The sequence below is a fragment of the Ranitomeya imitator genome, chromosome 5, assembly GCF_032444005.1.
Source record: "Ranitomeya imitator isolate aRanImi1 chromosome 5, aRanImi1.pri, whole genome shotgun sequence".
Taxonomy (NCBI): domain Eukaryota; kingdom Metazoa; phylum Chordata; class Amphibia; order Anura; family Dendrobatidae; genus Ranitomeya; species Ranitomeya imitator.
The window spans coordinates 513,323,614-513,344,329 of NC_091286.1; the positions used below are offsets into that span (position 1 = coordinate 513,323,614).

Consider the following 20,716-nt stretch of genomic DNA (forward strand, 5'->3'; position numbering starts at 1 on the left):
GCTAGCACAATATATAGCCTGTGTATAATTGCAGTATCACCTATACAATGTATATACAGCAGTCAACGTACCTTATACAGGTAAAGCTGCAACTGCTGTATACACATTAAAAAGGTTTCTCTCTTGGCACTCACCCTGATCGCTGAGATTGAGGGGGGAGGGGAGAGGAAGGATGAAGAGCTGCGGCCTTGTCAGCGCATGCAAGCAAGAACACGCGCACACAGGGGCTTAATTCAAAAGTTTTAAAAGGCCAGCGGACAATTTTGGGCAAATGTCAGACTTGGTAGATTGCCAGTCGTGGCCTGTGTGACATTCTCAGATGAACTTTTGTATCCAATTTCATTGCATGCCAATAGAAGAGGTTTTCCTCTCCTGTATAGCTAATACACATTACATTTACAAGCCAATGTAAAAATGATTTTGCCCTTGTTTTCTTAGTCATACAGCTTCTTCAGCTTTCTTTAGGAACTGAGGATTGATCCATTCTAGTAGTCTCCAAATATAGTTAAGCGATAGCCATGCTACCCATGCAATAATTACTTTGATTTAAAATGGATAATGTTAAAAACAATTTAATAGCAAATGAATGCACAGTCAATACGATTTGAAAGACAGTTTGAGAGAAACAAGCCATAACATGTATAGCTCTCAGGTTTCAGTAGGTAGAATTGACACGTAATACATTCAAAAAGTTGAATTATTTTTGGAAGACTTGTCACAAATTAGTATCGAGCCAGTGTAAGTACTTTTCTACTATTCGACCTGCTATAGAAAGAGTGACTGGTCCGGTGTTCATGAAAAGTATACCATGGAAGGCACCGTCATAATTTTCATGTACTACATGTACACCAGCATTTCTAAGTCGGGATACATACATAAAGCCATCATCTCTAAGCACATCATACATGCATGTGATTACATATGTCAATGGCAGACCAGTTAACTTTTCATCTTCTGCCAACAAAGGAGATGCTCTAACATCCAAGAGTCCTGGATACTTTTTCACAAACAACGAATTCTGGTTGTCAGGCATCTGGTACACATGATTCTTTTTTAGATCTCCTGGCAATAAAGTGCTCCAGTTTATGTATTTAAATAAGTGAGCATCTTGAGATGGAATATGCTCGTTGGCCATCATGGCATCAAACAGCGATCGATCCGTGGTGTAGTATTCACTCCAGAAGCGGACCATCAGTGTCTTGGACAGTAGTGGCATGTAGGCATTTTCTTTATAAGATGGAGTATTTAAATCAAGGCTTTGGAGAACTGGGTATATTAAAACTTGAATCTTGAGATTCACCTTGACTTCTGGGTCATGAAGCAGCTGTAAAAATCAAATTCATATTTAAATAAATAAACACCTTTCTGCTTAGGAGACAGCAAGTATTTCATGACGTGGAGTCTACATGTTTATTTTTTACAATGGACATTGATATACTTCTAGGAGATGCAAATTACATTGAAAAATTTCTATCTATTCTGCACGGATGAGAAAAACTCACTATGACAGGCAGCCTTTCTATATACAGCGTGGGCAATTTATATGGATACACCTAAATAAAATGGGAATTGTTGGCGATATGAACTTCCTGTTTGTGGCACATTAGTATATGGGAGGGGGAAAACTTTTCAAGATGGGTGGTGACCATGGCAGCCATTTTTGAAGTCGGCTATTTTAGATCAAACTTTTTTCAAGTGGGAAGAGGCTCATATGACACATCAAACTTATTGAGAATTTCACACGGAAAACAATGGTGTCCTTGCTTTGAACGTCACTTTATTCTTTCATGAATTATTTACAAGTTTGAACACATTTTATAAGTGGTCATAAAGTGCTGCCCATTGTGTTGGATTGACAGCGTCATTTAACAAGCTCTTCCAGCGGGAAATGCGTGCAGCAGTGACCGCCGTCATGTGATCAGAGGGTCATCGGTGAGTTGGCATAACCAGTGGTCTCCTTGAGACTTCTATGGATGTTGTCAGATTGCTATGATTGCCACGCTGTGGTTGGGACTCCTAACAAGGCAGTAATTCTGCTACATAGGGGCGATCTGAGCATCGCCTTTATGTAGCAGAGCCGATCAAGTTGTGACAGCTTCTAGCCTCCCATGGAGGCTATTGAAGTATGTCAAAATTAAAAAAAAAAATGTTTAAAAAATAAGAAAAACATAAGAAGAAGTTTAAATCACCCGGCTTTTACCTCATTCAAAATAAGACCTAAAAAAAAATTGCCAAATAAAAAAAAAAAGGATTAACCTGATCGCTAGACAGTATAGTGATAAAATTATCTATATATGTACACACACACACACACACACACACACATACACACATACACTAAAGCCATTGGTGTTGTTCAAAAGTACAACTTGTCCCGCAGAAAATAAGCCCTCACATGGCCATGTTGATGGAAAAAATAAGAAAAGCTATGGCTCTGGGAAGGAGGGGAGTGAAAAACAAAAACACTCTGTGTCATTAAGGGGTTAAAATTCTTAAAATGGTGCAGAGAGGAAGGGCCAAAAGGTAAAATAAATTAACAAATATACTCGTGTACAAGCAGAGTTTTTCAGCCTTTTTTTGTGCTGAAATCATCCCCCTCGGATTATACACGAGTCATTGTCCCAAAAAGACAGCAGGGGGAACGTGAGCGGCAGAGCAACATTTGACAGAGGGAGGAGCCGGCAACTGCCGCCAAAGCCTGTGCCCGCTGCTAAAGAGAAATGAATGTTCACTGCAGTGGCTGAATATTTCCCTTATAGAGCGCACAGTTACAGCCACAGCTGCTGGGTTCCAGCAACAGCTGGCCTAGCTTGGGTGCCACCTCATTAAGGTAATGAATATTCACCTGACTACTCCCAGAGGCATGGAGTGAATATTCATTACCTTAATCAGCAGCGACATGTGATCGCTTTGCCAGAAGAGCTGCTGGCACCAGAACAAGATGCAGCGAGGGCATGCAGGGAAGGCAAGTTTGTTTGTTTTTGTTTGTTTTTTTTTAAATCATGCATACAAGGACATGAATGGGGGGATCTAATTTTTTTCAGTTTTTTTTTATTTTTTTTTAATTCTTAGAGGTCCATTTTCTTTTGGTGTTGAATAACATGGAGACAATCATTTCAGAAAGGTTTTGCAGTGAGCATCTCTTCCCTCTGACTAGTCCTGCCTCGGATCTTCTGACCACACCTGCACGGCAGGACTGTTATGCAGGTTGTCAATCACACAAAGTAGAGATGAGTGAATAATCTGAGGCAGAACTAGTGCCAAGAGGAGACCTGGCTCCTTTGTACATGTGAAATCCTTATGTACACCACTATATTAGCAGTTTGCGATAGTTGGATGATCTGACAACTAGTGTTGAGCATTCTGATACCGCGAGTATCTGGTATCGGCGGATATTTGCGGTATCAGAATTCCAATACCGAGTTCAGATACTTTCAGTATATCGGATACCGGAATTGGAAGTTCCCATAATGCAAAGAGCCAATTACATTTAATTAAGCCAACGAGGAATCATTAGAAGTGTGGGCACATCCTGTTCTGCATGTTAGACATGTAACTACTGGCATGGCTGAGATTGGCTGCTGAAATGATGTCATGATGCACTATAAAAGTCGCCACGGACATTTTGAGTTCACTCTGCTGTGAATTCAGTTAGGGACAGGACGCTGTGTTCTGACTGAGGGCCAGTTTTGAGATAGTAATTTGCTTCATTGTGCTTTGCCCACCGCTGTGTGAGAACCTTGTTTTTGCCTTGCAGCGCTGTTCACAGCTGTCTGCAAGGTGTCTGTGTGAGTGCAGCTCACTCTGTAGTCACTCTGGTTGTAGTCAGCTCCGGGTGCGTCACTGCCTCATACTGTTCCATTGTCTTTTATTCAATTCGTGCATCCTGCTGCAAATTTTTTCAAATTTATCCTATTAGTGGGTTTACATCCGTATCCCGCTAGATTGTGGAAAAACACTATATAGGATTACATAGAGGAGCTTTTTTTGGCCTTGCAGTGCCGTTCACGGCTGTCTGCACGGTCTCTTTGTGAGTGCTGCTCACTCTGTAGTTTGTTCTGTGAAAAAAACAAAAAGTTAATAAAGTTCACCAAACACTCCACTTTACAGTTGTGTAGGCTACATTAGCTCATATTAAAGTCTAGTCCACACTTGTGCTGCAAAGACTACCCAGGAGAAGCAGTTAGTGGAAGTGAGTAGTGTAGATGATTAGGTCTTTGACCCATCATGGCATGAGGTACAGGAAGGTGGTGGGAGCAGCTCTGAGGAAGAGATTCTCTGAACGGCGCAAAGAGGGATGGGGAAGACTGCGCTGCCTGTAGCCTCCACTTCGGCACCCATTAGGAGCACGCCTCTTCCAATAGCCAAAACGGGCGCTCCCAAGACCTGCAGTGCCTGGTCCTTTTTTTTGCAGATGACATTTGCTTTGTCAAATAAAAGCTTTGTCATCAGAAAGTCAAAAGAGGGAAAAGTGTCAGCAACCTCAGTACTACAAATATGTGGAAACATGTGCGGACCAAGCATGTGGTGGAGATACAAAAACACACTGAAGACCTAGGCCAACCTACAGCGGCACCTACCACCTCTTCAGCTCATGTTGTAGCCTCTTCCTCCAGCTCACACACAGCTGGTTCGGCTTCCTCACAGGATCGCCATGGAAGAACCTTCGGCACTGTTGTCCAGAGACCTAGTGTAATTCCACCCACAGCACCACGGTCCCAGTCATCCTCACCCTCCCAGCCCAGTCTACAGCCATCTGTAGCACGGGCATGTGAGAAAAGGCGGCCATTCTTGGCAAACCACCCCCGAGCACAGGCTCTGAATGCTGGCATTGCAAAACTTCTGTCCCTTAAAATGCTGTCATTCAGGCAGGTGGAGACTGACACCTTCCGTAACTTGATGGCATTGGCAGTCCCACAATACAACGTGCCCAGCCGCTTTTATTTCAGCAGGCAAAGCGGTCCCTGCCCTGAAAAATCATGTGGAAGGAAACATTAAACATGCGCTACTAAATGCCGTCAGTAGCAAGGTCCATCTCACCACCGATGCGTGGACCAGTCACCATGGACAGGGACGATACCTTTCCCTCACTGCCTATTGGGTCAATATAGTGGAGCCGGGTACAGATCTTGAGAGTGGCGCTGTACGTGTTCTGCCAACTCCAAAGATTGCAGGAATCCAGTCTGTACACATTGACTCCTCCTTATACTCCAGTTCCTCTGAATCATCGCTGCAGGAGTCATCACAGTCTACCTCCACCTTGACCCGTGAACGCTTACCTGTTACGACCGATATGAGCACAGCCGTGGCCAAACGTCAACAGGCCGTACTGAAATTAATTTCTTTGGGGAATCAAAGCCACACAGTGCAGGAGCTCTTGAATGCAATCAAGCAGGAGAGCGAAGTGTGGTTTGTGCCAGCGAATCTCCAGCCAGGCATGGTAGTGTGTGACAATGGCCGAAATCTGGTGGCAGCTCTGGGCCTAGGCAACCTCACTGACATACCATGTCTGGCACATGTGCTCAACTTGGTCATGCAGAGCTTTTTGAGGGACTATCCGGATCTTGATGCATTGCTGCACAAGGTCCGCCTAGTGTGTGCTCACTTGCGGCTTTCCAGCATGGCAAGATCGCGCCTTGCAGCTCTGCAGCGCCGATTCCGCCTTCTGGAACTTCGCATCATATGTGACCTACCCACCAGGTGGAATTCAACCAGCAGTAATGGAGTACCAGCTGCATCAGGCGCAAAGTCGTCGCACTGCACGCCGTTCAGACTTCACCATCACTGAGTGGGCCACTATGAAGGACATCTGCCAGGTTTTCCGTGCCTTCGATGATTCCACGCGGATGGCGAGTGCAGATGATGCACTAGTCAGCATGACTGTCCCCCTTATCTGCCTGCTTGAAAGAACACTGCAAGCGCTAAGGGATGAGGTTGTGGAAGAGGTGGAGGATGAGGAGTCACAAATGCCATCTGCCTCTGGACAGTCTGCGCAATGTGGTTCTTCACAAAGGCCTAGGCAGGGCACAATTTGTGAGGAGGATGAGGAGGATTCAATGGAGGAGGAAGACATCTGTTCAGAGGAGGGAGTTACACAATGCTCCAGTAGTCAGTATGTAGAGCGAGGGTGGGGTGATGCAGAGCAGGCAGAGATCACGCCTCAAGCAGGGGACAGCGTTTCTTGGCCAGTTGGCAGTCTGCAGCACATGGTTGATTTCATGCTGCAGGGTCAGAGAAATGACCGCTGCATCGCCCACATTCTCAACACGGCTGATTATTGGGTGTACAACCTCCTAGATCCGCGCTACTGCGACAATGTACAAAGCCTCATAACACCGTTGAACCAGGAGCGTAAAATGCGGGAGTAGCAAGATACACTGGTGCATTCCATCATCTTCTCCAGTTTAACTGAGAGCAGTGCTGCTAGTGCTTTACAAAGCAGCTCAGTGCGTCGAGGCAGTGGAGAAAGCTCAGCACAAAGAGGGAGCAGAAGCAGTGCCTCAGCACAAGGCAAGATAAGTATGGCCCAACTGTGGCAAACTTTTGTGTGCCCGCCAAAAATGTTTACACCATCACAGACGGCTCCATTCAGCAAGAGGCAACGTTTCCGTCAGATGGTGACAGACTACATGTCTTGCCCTCTCAGTGTACTCCCACACGGCTCTTCCCCCTTCAAGTTTTGGGTCTCTAAGCTGAATACATGGCCAGAGCTTAGCCAGTATGCATTGGAGGTGCTGGCTTGCCCTGCTGCTAGTGTATTTTTGGAACACGTCTTTAGTGCCACAGGTGGTGTACTAACAGACCGTCGCATGCGACTATCCTCCGATAACGTTGATCGGCTTACTATTCTGATAATGAACAAGGAATGGATCTTGCAGGAATTTGCCACTCCTCTTCCAGATTAAATACTTGGTTGGCAACAGTATCCAGGTCTCCTGTTGTGTTCACGTTTCTACCACCTGAACTGTAATCCCTGGGCTCCAACACCGCCAGTTGCTGCTCAGAAGTGCCGTCTGCACAGTCAACACATGACCCAGTGTTATTGGGTTTCAGTAACGTCAGCTGATCCCCTGCTGTGTATCTGGCAATTTCTCCTGCTCCGTCCACACTCACACTACTTCAGATATCAAACTTGCTCCAATTAGGCCTCGGCCTACACCCTGATTGACCCTGGGCCCCAACACTGCCAGTTCGTGCTCGGAAGTTCTCACTGCACAGAGAAAAACACTAGCTCCTGTGTTAGTGGGGTTCAGCAACGTCAGCTGCTCCCCTGCTGTGTTTGCGGCAATGTCTGCTGCTCCCTCCACATTCACATAACATCGGATATTAAACCAGCTCCAATTAGGCCTCGGCCTACACTCTGTTTCTCCTGTATTCACTGGGCTCCAACACCGCCAGTTGCTGCCCGGAAGTTCTGTCTGCACAGTCAACACTTGCTGCCGTGTTATTGGGTTTCAGTAACGTCAGCTGATCCCCAGCTGTGTATCCGGCAATTGCTCCTGCTACCTCCATGCTCACGCTACAACAGATATTAAACTGCCTCGGGTGTAGGCCTCAGCCTACACTCTGTTTCTCCTGCTGTCCCTGGGCTCTAACACCGTCAGTTGGTGCCTGAAAGTGCTGTCCGCACAGTGAACAGTCGCTCCTCTGTTATTAGGGTTCAGTAACGTCAGCTGTTCCCCAGCTGTGTGTGTGGCAATACCTCAAATCTGCTGTTCCTGCTGTCCTTGGGCTCGAACACCATCAGTTGGTGCCTGGAAGTGCTGTCTGCACAGTCAACAGTTGCTCCTCTGTTATTGGGGTTCAGTAATGCCAGCTGCTCCCCTGCTGGGTGTGCGGCAATGTCTCCTGCTCCCTCCACACTAAAGGTACTGTCACACTAGACGATATCGCTAGCGATCCGTGACGTTGCAGCGTCCTCGCTAGCGATATCGTCCAGTGTGACAGGCAGCAGCGATCAGGCCCCTGCTGGGAGATCGCTGGTCGGGGAAGAAAGTCCAGAACTTTATTTCGTCGCTGGACTCCCCGTAGACATCGCTGAATCGGCGTGTGTGACACCGATTCAGCGATGTCTTCGCTGGTAACCAGGGTAAACATCGGGTAACTAAGCGCAGGGCCGCGCTTAGTAACCCGATGTTTACCCTGGTTACCATCCTAAAAGTAAAAAAACAAACACTACATACTTACCTACAGCCGTCTGTCCTCCAGCGCTGTGCTCTGCTCTCCTCCTGCTCTGGCTGTGAGCGTCGGTCAGCCGGAATGCAGAGCGGTGACGTCACCGCTCTGCTTTCTGGCTGCCCGGCGCTCACAGCCAGACCAGAGAAGCAGAGCGCCGAGGACAGACGGCTGTAGGTAAGTATGTAGCGTTTGTTTTTTTACTTTTTAGGATGGTAACCAGGGTAAACATCGGGTTACTAAGCGCGGCCCTGCGCTTAGTTACCCGATGTTTACCCTGGTTACCGGGGACCTCGGGATCGTTGGTCGCTGGAGAGCTGTCTGTGTGACAGCTCTCCAGCGACCAAACAGCGACGCTGCAGCGATCCGGATCGTTGTCGGTATCGCTGCAGCGTCGCTTAGTGTGACGGTACCTTAAGACTACAACAGATATTAAACTTGCTCCAATTAGGCCTCGGCCTACACTCTGCTTCTAGCATTGACCCTGGGCTCCAACACCACCAGTTGCTGCCTGGAAGTGCTGTCCGCACAGTCAACACTTGTTGCTGTGTTATTGGGGTTCAGTAACGTCAGCTGATCCCCCAGCTGTGTATTCAGCAATTGCTCCTGCTACCTCCACACTGACACTACTACAGAAATTAAAGGGAACCTGTCCCCCCAGGCGTTTGTAACTGAAAGAGGAAAAGGTGGCTCTATTAGTTATGCTCCTTGCACACACTGAACTAAACACTTATAAAATGTGTCTCCTTATACCGTGAAACCGTTCTGGAGGTGGGACTTTCCTTCGTAATGAGACGCAGTACAGCTGTCATTCATACCCCTCTGGCGCCAGGCGCCGTCTCCTCAGCATTGTTGGAATCTGTCCCGGAGCCTGCCCTGTTATGTTAAACCTTGGGCATGTGCAGTTAGCGCTGCCCGTCTTCTGACATCATTTGGTGTCAGGCTGACTGCGCCTGTGTGGCCGCGCTGGCTGAGATCCCGCCTCGCAGTGTCTTCTGATTTCTTCACACTGCGGGGCTGGGATTCATAGGCATGTGCAGTGCATATCTTCGTCTCAGGCTCTCACTCATCTCCCTCCGCCTTCTTTAGACTGTGGGCTGTCAGCTGATCCCTAATCGCATGCCACGGCTATGACGCCGCACAGTCTAAAGAAGGTGGAAGGAGATGAGTGAGAGGCGAAAATATTTACTGCACACGCCCATGAATCCCAGCTCCGCAGTGTGAATAAATCAGAAGACACTGCGGGGGGTGATCTCTGGCAGCACGGCCGAACAGGCACAGTCAGTCTGACACCAAATGACGTCAGAAGACGGGCAGCGCTAACTGCGCATTCCCAAGGTTTAACATAACAGCGCAGGCTCCAGGACAGATTCAAACAACGCTGAGGAGGCGGCACCCAGCGCCAAGGGGGTATGTGTTATGATCTGGTGGCCTAGGAGCAGCATGAGACGTACTCTGGAGAAGGTGGTACCTGTACTGAACGCAGACCCTGAACTTAACAACACAACTAGATGTAGCCGTGGGATGTACCTAACGCTCCCTAGACACCTCGACACAGCCTGAGGACTAAATACCCCTAAAGATAGAAACGGAAAACTATCTTGCCTCAGAGAAAATCCCCAAAGGAAAGACAGCCCCCCACAAATATTGACTGTGAGAGGAGAGGGAAAAGACATACGCAGACTGAAATCAGAATTTAGCAGAGGAGGCCATTCTAGCTAAATAGAAAGTATAGGACAGAGTACTATGCGTTCAGTATAAAAACACTAGAAAATATCCACCACAGAAAATACAAAAACTCCACATCTGACTAAAGACATGGAGGGTATATCTGCATCTCCAGAGATACCGCTTGGCTGCAAAAAATCCTTTCACAGACAAGCTGGACAAGACAATACATGAAAATGCACAGAACTATAAGGCCCACAGCATGTGGACAGCAGAAACAAAGCCAGGACTTATCTTTGAAGAAAAGCACAGCAAACAGGAGAGACCAGAAAGGGATGTGAATCCTCCAAAAACAATGGACAACTGGCACTGACTAAAGGATCAAGCAGGACTAAATAGCTGAGTCCAAATTGCAAAAAGTGAACACACCTGAGAGATGCTGCGATCCACAGACAGCAGCACTACCACTCATAACCACCGGAGGGAGCCCAAGAGCAGAATTCACAACAGGTATGAATGCCGGCTGTGCTGAGTCTCATTACGAAGGAAAGTCCCACCTCTGGGACGGTTTCACAGTATGAGTGGACACATTTTATAAGTGTTTAGTTCAGCATGTGCAAGGAGCATAACTAAAAGAGCCACCTTTTCCTTGTGTAGCATTAGTGCTGCACAACGTGGCTCTTTCAGTTACAAACGCCTGGGGGGTTAAAGGTTTCCTTTCAACTTGCTCCAATTAGGCCTCAACCTACACTCTGTTTCTCCTGTAATCCCTGGGCTCCAACACCGCCAGTTGATGCTCAGAAGGGACTTTGGCACAGGTACTCCCTCCTGCCCAGCCTGGTTCCAGCACGCCAGCTGTTTCCGGGTAGTGTCAAGGTCCCTTTGCCTCCAATACGTTGTCCTGTCGTGTTGCGGTCCGGTTAGCAGACTCTATGGTGCCTGCAGTTTAGGTGCTTCCTATGTGCTTCCTATGTGGGCTGCGGGAACTGTCAATCAAGGCTGGTTCCATAGTGCCAATAGGACAAGCTCCCCCTGTAGCATTATTTTTTCCTGGGGACCTTCTGCTGCCTATCTGAGTTCCAGCACCATTAGCTGGTCCTTAGGAAGACAATCTTGAATAGGTCCCCCTGGTTCCAGTACCATCAGCTGGTTTCAAGCAGAGCCTTTGGCTTAGGTGCCTCCTTCTGGGTATCAGAGTTCCACCAACGTCAGGTGGTCCTTGGTAGTGCTTTCTGGCACGGGTACCTCCCTGCTTAGTAACCCGGTTCCAGTTCAGTCAGCTGGTCCTCGGTAGTTCCATTGGCTCTTGTACCTTCGGCTACCCATCAAGGTTCCAGTAGCGTCAGCTGGTTCCCAGCAGTGTCTTTGGCTCTTGTACCTTCTGCTCCCCATCCGGGTTCCAGGCAGAGCCTTTGGCTTATTTGCCTCCTTCTGGGTATCCAAGTTCGACCAACGTCAGGCGGTCCTTGGTAGTGCTTTCTGGCACGGGTACCTCCTGCTTAGTAACCGGGTTCCAGTACCGTCAGCTGGTCCTTGGTAGTTCCATTGGCTCTTGTACCCTCGGTTAGTCATCTGGGTTCCAGTATCATCAGCTGGTTCTCGGCAGTTCCTCAGCCTTCTTGTACCTTCTAATACATTTCCAAGTTCAAGACCCTAAAGACGACGACCCTGAAGACCACCCCGAAGAAGACCACGACCCTGGAGATGACGACCCCGGAGACGACGACCCTGGAGACCGAGAAGCAGAAGAACAAGAAGCTTCAGAACAAAAAGCAGAAGAACATTAAGCATAAGAGTAAAAATCAGAGCAAACGATATTATCTAAATTATAAGCAGAAGAAGACTAAGCAGTGTATGGGGGTGAGTCCGTTCCTCCTCGTGGTGCCCCTGGAAAAAACCTGCTGCTGCAGGCCAAACTGAACGCGGACAAATCCTGTTGTGAATCTTTTGTGACAGGCAGAACGGAAGGTGTAAACTTCAAACTTTTATAGATAACAACTACAGGAATGAATGTCACAAATAAGAATATGATGAAGATGAAGAAGTAGAATATGAAGAAGGATAATAGTTGAATAAAAAGAATATGAAGAATGTAAAAAAAGAATAATAGGAAGAAGGTGAAGAAGAAGATGAATAAGGTGAAGAAGAAGTTGATGAATAAGATGCTGCTGCTGAGGATAATGAAGAAGAAAGTGTGGGAGAAGTAAAAAAGAAGGTGAAGAGCATGGAAGTAGTGAAACAAATATCTGACAAAATATAAAAAATCTTAATAGTCAATATCTTTGTAACTCTGAACGTCTTAAAAAAATATTAATTCCTGCTATTCCATTTGATTGGGCTAAACCTCTATGCCTTTAATGTCTCCTCCACCTCCCCCAATACATCCTACATTATTCTTAGTTGTTTTCCTTCATGTAGAATTAACCTACAAGGAAAGAAAGGGTTTAATTTAATTCCGATATTTCTGTCCCATTGACTTGCTTGGTATCGGTATCGGCGATATCCGATATTTTTTGAGTATCGGCCGATCCAATCCGACACCGATACTTCTGGATATCGGAAGGTATTGCTCAACACTACTGACAACCCATTAGTTTTAAGAATCCCTGACAGACTTCCCCATTATATAGGACAGTATCAGCAAAATCTTTTGATTTAAAATCTTCCGTTTAAAGCTTAAAACAGTCAATTTCTACAACAAATTCCAAATAAAATACTAATTCTTTTAAAAAAATTGCAGTGACCTCCGAGAGAAAACTTCTATATGACTTCACAAAGTACTAAAATAATCGATTTGAGGACCTTATTTTGGATCAACACAGATCAGTAATACTATTCAACAGTGTGCATAAGGTCATGGCAAAAAAAAAAAAAAAACCCAAACAAAAGAACAATATACACAGTATAAAGATATTAGAGACTGAAAATAGGCAAATCGTATATTAACATTCATACCATTTGTGCTAAAGCTGCAGCTAAATTTCCTCCAGCGCTGTCTCCAGACGTGGCTACTCGATTAGGATCTACAGAATACTTTTCTAGAACATTCTCCTGCAGAAAGAATTTTGCTGCCTTGTAGACATCATCAAACTGGTTTGGGAAGTGATATTTTGGTGCTAGGCGATAGCTGTGAAGGAAGAAGAGTCATATTAAGTACAACCTGGACCTTCAGAAAATAAAAGCAAAAAAAGCATTTTCATATTTCTCCAAGTTGAAAAAAAAAAAATCTAAAGCTAGCATCGTGAGTATAATGCAGATGTGCATGTCATTAGCAGTTATATAAACACTGTAGGAGAACACCACAGCAAACCATGGGGAGAAACGTATATATATATATATATATATATACACATATATATATATATATATATATACTAGATTGTGGCCTGATTCTAACGCATCGGGTATTCTAGAATATGCATGTCCCCGTAGTATGTGGACAATGATGATTTCAGAATTCGCGGCAGACTGTGCCTGTCGCTGATTGTTCGAGGCAACCTTCATGACATCATCGTCGCCATGGCAACCATTATGACAACTACGTCGATACTGTGCCCGTCGCTGATTGGTCGAGGCGAATTCGCGGCAGACTGTGCCCGTCGCTGATTGGCCGAGGCAGCCTTTATGACATCATCGTCGCCATGCTGTGCCCGTCGCTGATTGGTTGAGGCCTGGCGGCCTCGACCAATCAGAGACGCGGGATTTCCAGGACAGACAGACAGACAGACCGAAAGACAGACAGACAGACAGACGGAAAAACCCTTAGACAATATATATATAGATATATATATAGGATTGCTCCAGATACTGGTCCTACACAGCTCGCTCAGGTGAGCACAATGCCTGTAGAAACTCTAATGGTTGCCTTACTACTCAATGATCAACTCCGTCAGGATGGCGTGCTAGTTTTGAGCTGCACCAACTGGTACATTGAACTGGCATCTTTCTCAAGTGTCCCAGTTGGCAGTTTAGATGTGTTGTGAACAGGGGGTGAACCTAGCCTTTCTGCTGCCTGAGGCAAATGGCAAAATGGTGCCCCCCCCCCTTCCCCGTAGTAAATTTTTAAAATCGGTAGACAAATCTGGTTCATACTGATTTATATCTATCCTGTAAAACTGAGTACAATAGTGGACACTTTTTTCTATTTATCTAAAATAAAGTGTCCAGACACAAGGAAGCCATCACACACACATACAAGAACCTCACAGAAGAATCCAGAACAAGGGTCATTCTTGGCAATGGCAGGCTTGGCACAAGCATACAGACAATACTGGCTGCAGAGTGGTGGCAGTCCTGCATTTTTATTGTTCAGGAGGCAGCACTGATTAGCAACCTATTATCTCTGGAACACACCTACAGAACTCTGGGCAGCTGCAATGTGGTTGCTGCCTGGCACTAACTAGTCAGACATGTCTACCATGCAGCATCGTGCACACACCACATACAACGATTTGCAGTTAGAGCATCAACAAGCCACTAAGCTGGTAAGTTGGTACGTCTTCCCAACAGACCATGCCTCCTTCTCCTGAAACACTTAGCCAATCACAAGCACCACACACAGACCTGTCTGGAGCTAATAGCAGGGGCCTTCCAGTTGTGAGTAAGGGATGTGGGAGTGGGAAGAGCTCCACCGACAAGCCACCGCTTGTGAAGAGAAACACTTGAGCGATTACTTGGGGAGGTATAATGGAGACCAAAAAATCCATGAGCACAACTATGATGGGTATAACTCTCCTGGGACGCAGCTTTGATGGGGATAACTCAATGGTCAGGGAACAGAGTAATGTGGCAGAGCTGAGATGGGGACATATTAGTATATTCACTCATCAATATTCTCCATTAGTTACTCGAGATTTCCCGAGCATGCTCGGGTGACCTCTGAGTATTTTTTAGTGTTCGGAGATTTAGTTTTCCTCACCTCAGCAATATGATTTACATCTGTTAGCCCACATAAGTACATGTGGGGGTTGCCTGGTTGCTAGGGAATCCCCACATGTAATCACGCTAGCTAAGAGATGTGAATCATTCAGCTGAGGTGCGGAAAACTAAATCTCCGAGCACTAAAAAATACTCGGAGGTCACCCGAATGTGCCTGGGAAATCTCGAGTAACGAGTATATTTGCTCATCACTAATGGAGAAGTGCTGCGACCGGGACAGAGTAATGGAGCAGAGCTGTGATGGAGCAGCGCTAGCAGGGCCAGACAGACTAAAATTCAGACCTGGCATTTGAAGGGACACAGGCCCACTTGTCACATGGTGAGTATATAGTATCTTTGTGCACTTGTGTTACACTCACCTCACATCTTGTGACCTACGACTATTTAACATACAGTCCCAGATGGTCTAATATTACAGCTCAGTCCTATTTATTGCTCAAAGGCCAGAGTCACACGAGCCTATAACATGGCTGAATGCTATGTGATGAATCACATAGCACTTGGCCCAGTGTTGTTAACCCATATTGCAGCTCAGAACCGTGATTTTCTCATGTCGATTCAGGAGGAAAGAACAATCGCTGCATACTGCTATTGGCACCGACACTCGGCTCACTCACACCCACACATGTCTATAGATGCATGTGAAACAGACTGCACTCGGATGTCATTCCAGTGCAGTCCGATATACGTCGAGACAGGTAATGAAGGAGATGGAGGAATTACTTTTCCCGTCACCTCCGCTGCTGTGCTCCGATCCTGTCATGCGAGAGCATCGGAGCACAGAGCACTGACATTCACATTACGCTTGCAGCAGAGCTGGAGCTGAGGGTCTTTGGCATATCGCATCCAGTGCTCTCGTATCTGATGTTATACGCTTGTGTGATTCCAGCCTTAGTTGTAGTACCACGAAAAGTTCCTACTTTATCTACGAGACCCCGCTCTGTGTGTAATGAAGATGAAGCTGGGCTCGCAATAGTGCTACGGTCTGGTCCAAAGTGGCCACATTAGCTATATTTTGCTTCTATGGGAAAAATGTGCACAGAAAATTAAGCACATCTACAAGAAAAATTGACATTGACACTGCAGGTCAGTTACACGGTATAAAAAAGCCCACTGGGCAGGAGATTTTTATTTGGTAAATCCCATCCACATTGATGAACTGTAAGATGCTGCATTTTTCATGCAACAAAAACTCACCAAAATCTCATCGTGGACACAGAGCCTAAAGGTACCTTCACACATAACGATATCGTTAACGATATCGTTGCTTTTTGTGACGTAGCAACGATATCGTTAAGGAAATCGTTATGTGTGACAGCGACCAACGATCAGGCCCCTGCTGGGAGATCGTTGGTTGGTCGCTGAGGAAAGTCCAGAACTTTATTTCGTCGCTGGATCTCCCGCTGACATCGCTGGATCGGCGTGTGTGACGCTGATCCAGCGATGTCTTCACTGGTAACCAGGGTAAACATCGGGTTACTAAGGGCCGTGCTTAGTAACCCAATGTTTACCCTGGTTACCAGCGTAAACGTTAAAAAAACAAACACTACATACTTACCTTCAGTTGTCTGTCCCCGGCGCTCTGCTTCTCTGCACTCCTCCTGCATCCTGTGTCAGAGCTGGCCAGCCGGAAAGCACAGCGGTGACGTCACCGCTCTGCTTTCCGGCTGACCGGCGCTGACAGTGCAGAGGAAAGCAGAGCGCTGGAGGACAGACAGCGGTAGGTAAGTATGTAGTGTTTGTTTTTTTAACGTTTACGCTGGTAACCAGGGTAAACATCGGGTTACTAAGCGCGGCCCTGCGCTTAGTAACCCGATGTTTACCCTGGTTACCGGGGACCTCGGGATCGTTGGTCGCTGGAGAGCTGTCTGTGTGACAGCTCTCCAGTGACCAAACAGCGACGCTGCAGCGATCGGCATCGTTGTCGGTATCGCTGCAGCGTCGCTGAGTGTGAAGGTACCTTAAGGCCGGAGTTACACCACTGTGTCACATTGGATGAGATATGCCAAAGACCCTCGGCTCCTGCCCTGCTGTGAGCGTGATCCGAGTGTCAGTGCTCTGTGCTCCGACACACTCATGAGAGAATCACCGCACTGAAGCAGAGGAGACAGAAAATAATTTCTCCGTCTCCTCCATGGCCTGACTCGGTGTATGTCGGATTGCACTGGTGTGGTATCTGAGTGCAGTGTGAGGTTTCACTCAGACTTGTACGGGGGTGAGAGTGAGCAGAGCACGCTGCCAATTACAGCATGCTGCCATTGTTTTTCTCCCCATGAGTAGGCATGATAGAAAAAAAAAAAAATCGCTGAACTGCTCTTCTGCATAGAACACTGGGCCGAGTGGTATTTGATAAATCACATGGCAGTACCCCCCACGTTGTTTGCTTGGAAAAAAAAAAACTAGAGAAAACATGCCTTATTCACTCTGCAGATCCATCAGATACAGTTCTGATGTCACGTCAATAGTGCTGCAGCCAATTAGGGAGCTCTGCAGCCAATTCTCTGTAGCGCTATTGCCGTGATGTCAGATATAGACAATAAGGCCGGGATCACACACAGCGAGATACGGCCGAGTCTCGCAGGTTAAAACCAAGCTCTGGCACCGGCACTCCAGAATGGAGCGTGTGGTCGCATAGAAATACATGGAGCTGCACGCTCCGCTCCGGAGTGTCGGTGCCAGAGCTTGTTTTTAACCTGCGAGACTCAGGCGTATCTTGCTGTAGTGGGACTCTGGCCTAATAGATGCCAGCTCAGCTGCAGGGTGTATTCTTTTACAATAATCTGCAGAGGGGTAAATATTCCATTGTATATACGTATGTGAAATATAATTGCATATTATATAATATATATATATTTTAGTTTTTTTAATCCCTCAAGAAGCAGCCCTTTTTCGTTTTTTGCATTTTTCGTTCCCCTCCTTCCCAGAGCCATAACTTTTTTATTTTTCCGTCAATATGGCAATGTGAGGGCTTGTTTTTTGCGGGACAAGTTGTACTTTTTAAGGTCACCATTGGTTTTATTATGTCATGTTCAAGAAAACGGGAAAAAAAAAATTCCAAGTGCGGTGAAATTTTAAAAAAAGTGCAATCCCACACTTGTTTGTTTGGCTTTTTTTGCTAGGTGCCATTATTATTATCCAGGTCATTACGAGTTCATAGACACCAAACATGTCTAGGTTATTTTTATCTAAGTGGTAAAAAAAATTCAAAACTTTACTAAAAGAAATAATAGCGCAATATTCCAATTCCTGTAGCGTTTCCATTTTTCGGTATTTCGGGTCAGGTGAGGGCTTACTTTTTGCGTGCTGATCTGACGTTTTTAATGATGCTACTTTTGCGCAGATACGTTCTTTTGTTCGCCCGTTATTGCATTTTAATGCAATGTCGGGGCAACCAAAAAAACCCTTAATTCTGGCGTTAATTTTTTTTCTCGCTACGCCGTTTTGCAATCAGGTTAATCCTTTTAATGATAGATTAGGTGATTCTGGATTGGGTGATTCTGAACGCGGCGATACCAAGTGTGTAGGTTTGATTTTTTATTGTTTTAATTTGAATGGGGCGAAAGGGAGGTGATTTAAAATTAATTTTTTTCCACTTTTTCATATTTGAAACTTTTTTTACTTTTGCCATGCTTCAATAGCCTCCATCAGTGGATAGAAGCTGGTGTAGACTGATCGGCTTTGCTACATAGAGGCGAAGCTCAGATCGCCTCTATGTAGCAGAATTACTGCATTGCTATGAGCGCAGACCACAGGGTGGCATCATAGCAATCCAGCATCAACAACCATAGAGGTCTCAATTAGGGTTGAGCGACTTTTAGTTCTTTAGGGTCGAGTCGTGTTTCGCGAAACCCGACTATCTCAAAAGTCGAGTCGAGTGGAATCGGCCGATTATCGCGAAAAGTCGGGGATCGACCGAAACACGAAACCCAATGCAAGTCAATGGGGGAGCATAGTCGGCAGTGAGTGGAGGCCAGGAAAACATGTACAGTGCCCATTTTAATGGCAAAAACATATATTCTTGTTACTGAAGCTTGTCAATCTTAATTTACCTTATAATAATAGTAAGGCATTGGAAATTGGGGGTCATTTGGCTAAAGTTGTGGGGGGGTAGGGCTGGTTCAAGTATTTAGTGGGCCCAAAAAATCTGGACCACATCACGGCAGTGGAGCAGGGAGAGGTAAGTATTTCAACTTTGCAAGTGCTGTGATCCTGAGCAAGCAGGGGGGGCCCACTCATTGGCATTGGCTCTGGCACAGGGCCCCTCAAAGTACGGCGGTGTGTTTGCACGGCGGGGGTGCCTCCCACCGGCAGCGACACTTTTGCGTACTATGAGGGGCCCTGTGCCAGTGACGTCGCCAATGTGTATTCCCCCCCACCTGATGAAGGAACCTGCACTTTCATCTGCACCTTCCTCTTTGTCCCCGTGTAAGGTGGTATGGTATGCGGGAAGGGGAACCTGACTTTCAGCAGGGTCACAATCTTGCTGTGTAGCATGCACGGGGAATGTTGCGTTATGGGTCAATGTACCAGCAAACTCATCTATCACTGGCTGTGCAATGGGCAGGATGAGGAGGAAACACAGATATAGGCCCAAAGAATAAAGTGGGCTAAATGCAGTTCAAAATTGGTAACAGGACTAACCAGGGGGCATTGCTTTGTTCAGTGGAGTACAACTGTAATGAGAGGCTGACACAGTGAGTAGGCCCAAATCAGTAAGTAGGCTAATTGCAGTTCAAAATTGGTAACATAAGTAAATAGGCGGCACTGGTTTGTTCAGTGGAGGAGATCATCAAGGAGCGGCAGACACCGTTAGTAGGGCCAACAAAACAAGTAGGCCAAATGCAGTGTTATATTAAAAACAATTTAACGAGAGCCTGAAGATAGAAGCTAGGGAAAGGCAACCTGGAGAACACCTTGGAGCTTAAGACACCGCTTGTAGAACCCAGACCCAACTTGTAGGCCTTGTGCAGTGTTGTTTCCACAACTACTTAACGAGAGCTTCAAGGATAGAAGCTAGGGAGAGGCAACCTGGAGAACACCTTGGAGCGGCAGACACCGTCCCTACAACCCAGATCCAACTTGTAGGCCAAATGCAGTGTTGTTTCAACAACTACTTAACAAGAGCTTGAAGATAGAAGCTAGGGAGAGGCACCCTGGAGAACACCTTGGAGCGGCAGACACCGTCTCTACAACCCAGACCCAACTTGTAGGCCTAATGCAGTGTTGTTTCAACAACTACTTAACAAGAGCATGAAGATAGAAGCTAGGGAGAGGCACCCTGGAGAACACCTTGGAGCGGCAGACACCGTCTCTACAACCCAGACGCAACTTGTAGGCCTAATGCAGTGTTGTTTCAACAACTACTTAACAAGAGCATGAAGATTGAAGCTAGGGAGAGGCAACCTGGAGAACACCTTGGAGCGGCAGACACCATCTCTACAACCCAGACCCAACTTGTAGGCCTAATGCAGTGTTGTTTCAACAACTACTTAACAAGAGCATGAAGATAGAAGCTAGGGAGAGGCAACCTGTAGCACACCTTGGAGCGGCAGACACTGTTAGTAGGCCCCAACCAAACTAGTAGCCCCACTGCAGTTGTTCGATTAAAAAACTATTTAACAAGAGCCTGAAGATTGAAGCTCAGGAAAGGCAACCAGGAGAACACCTTGGAGTGGCAGACACTGTTAGTAGGCCCGAACCAAACTAGTAGCCCCACTGCAGTTGTTCGATTAAAAAACTATTTAACAAGAGCCTGAAGATTGAAGCTCAGGAAAGGCAACCAGGAGAACACCTTCGAGCGGCAGACACTGTCTCTACAACCCAGACCCAACTTGTAGGCCTAATGCAGTGTTGTTTCAACAACTACATAACAAGAGCTTCAAGATAGAAGCGAGGGAGAGGCAACAGAGAGAACACCTTGGAGCGGAAGACTCAG

The 20,716-nt window shown here is 46.4% G+C and overlaps 1 protein-coding gene across 1 annotated transcript in view; it reads right to left on the reverse strand.

The window, feature by feature from the left end:
- Window positions 1–556: 556 nt before the first annotated feature.
- Window positions 557–20,716, reverse strand: part of LOC138638295 (arylacetamide deacetylase-like) — a 161,702-nt gene continuing 141,542 nt past the window's right edge. The window contains exons 4-5 of the mRNA XM_069727498.1: window positions 12,799–12,970; window positions 557–1,324 (exon numbers count right to left, since the gene is read on the reverse strand). Coding sequence (XP_069583599.1) covers window positions 716–1,324; window positions 12,799–12,970 — 781 coding nt within the window. The 3' untranslated portion in view covers window positions 557–715. The remainder of the gene's footprint in view (window positions 1,325–12,798; window positions 12,971–20,716) is intronic.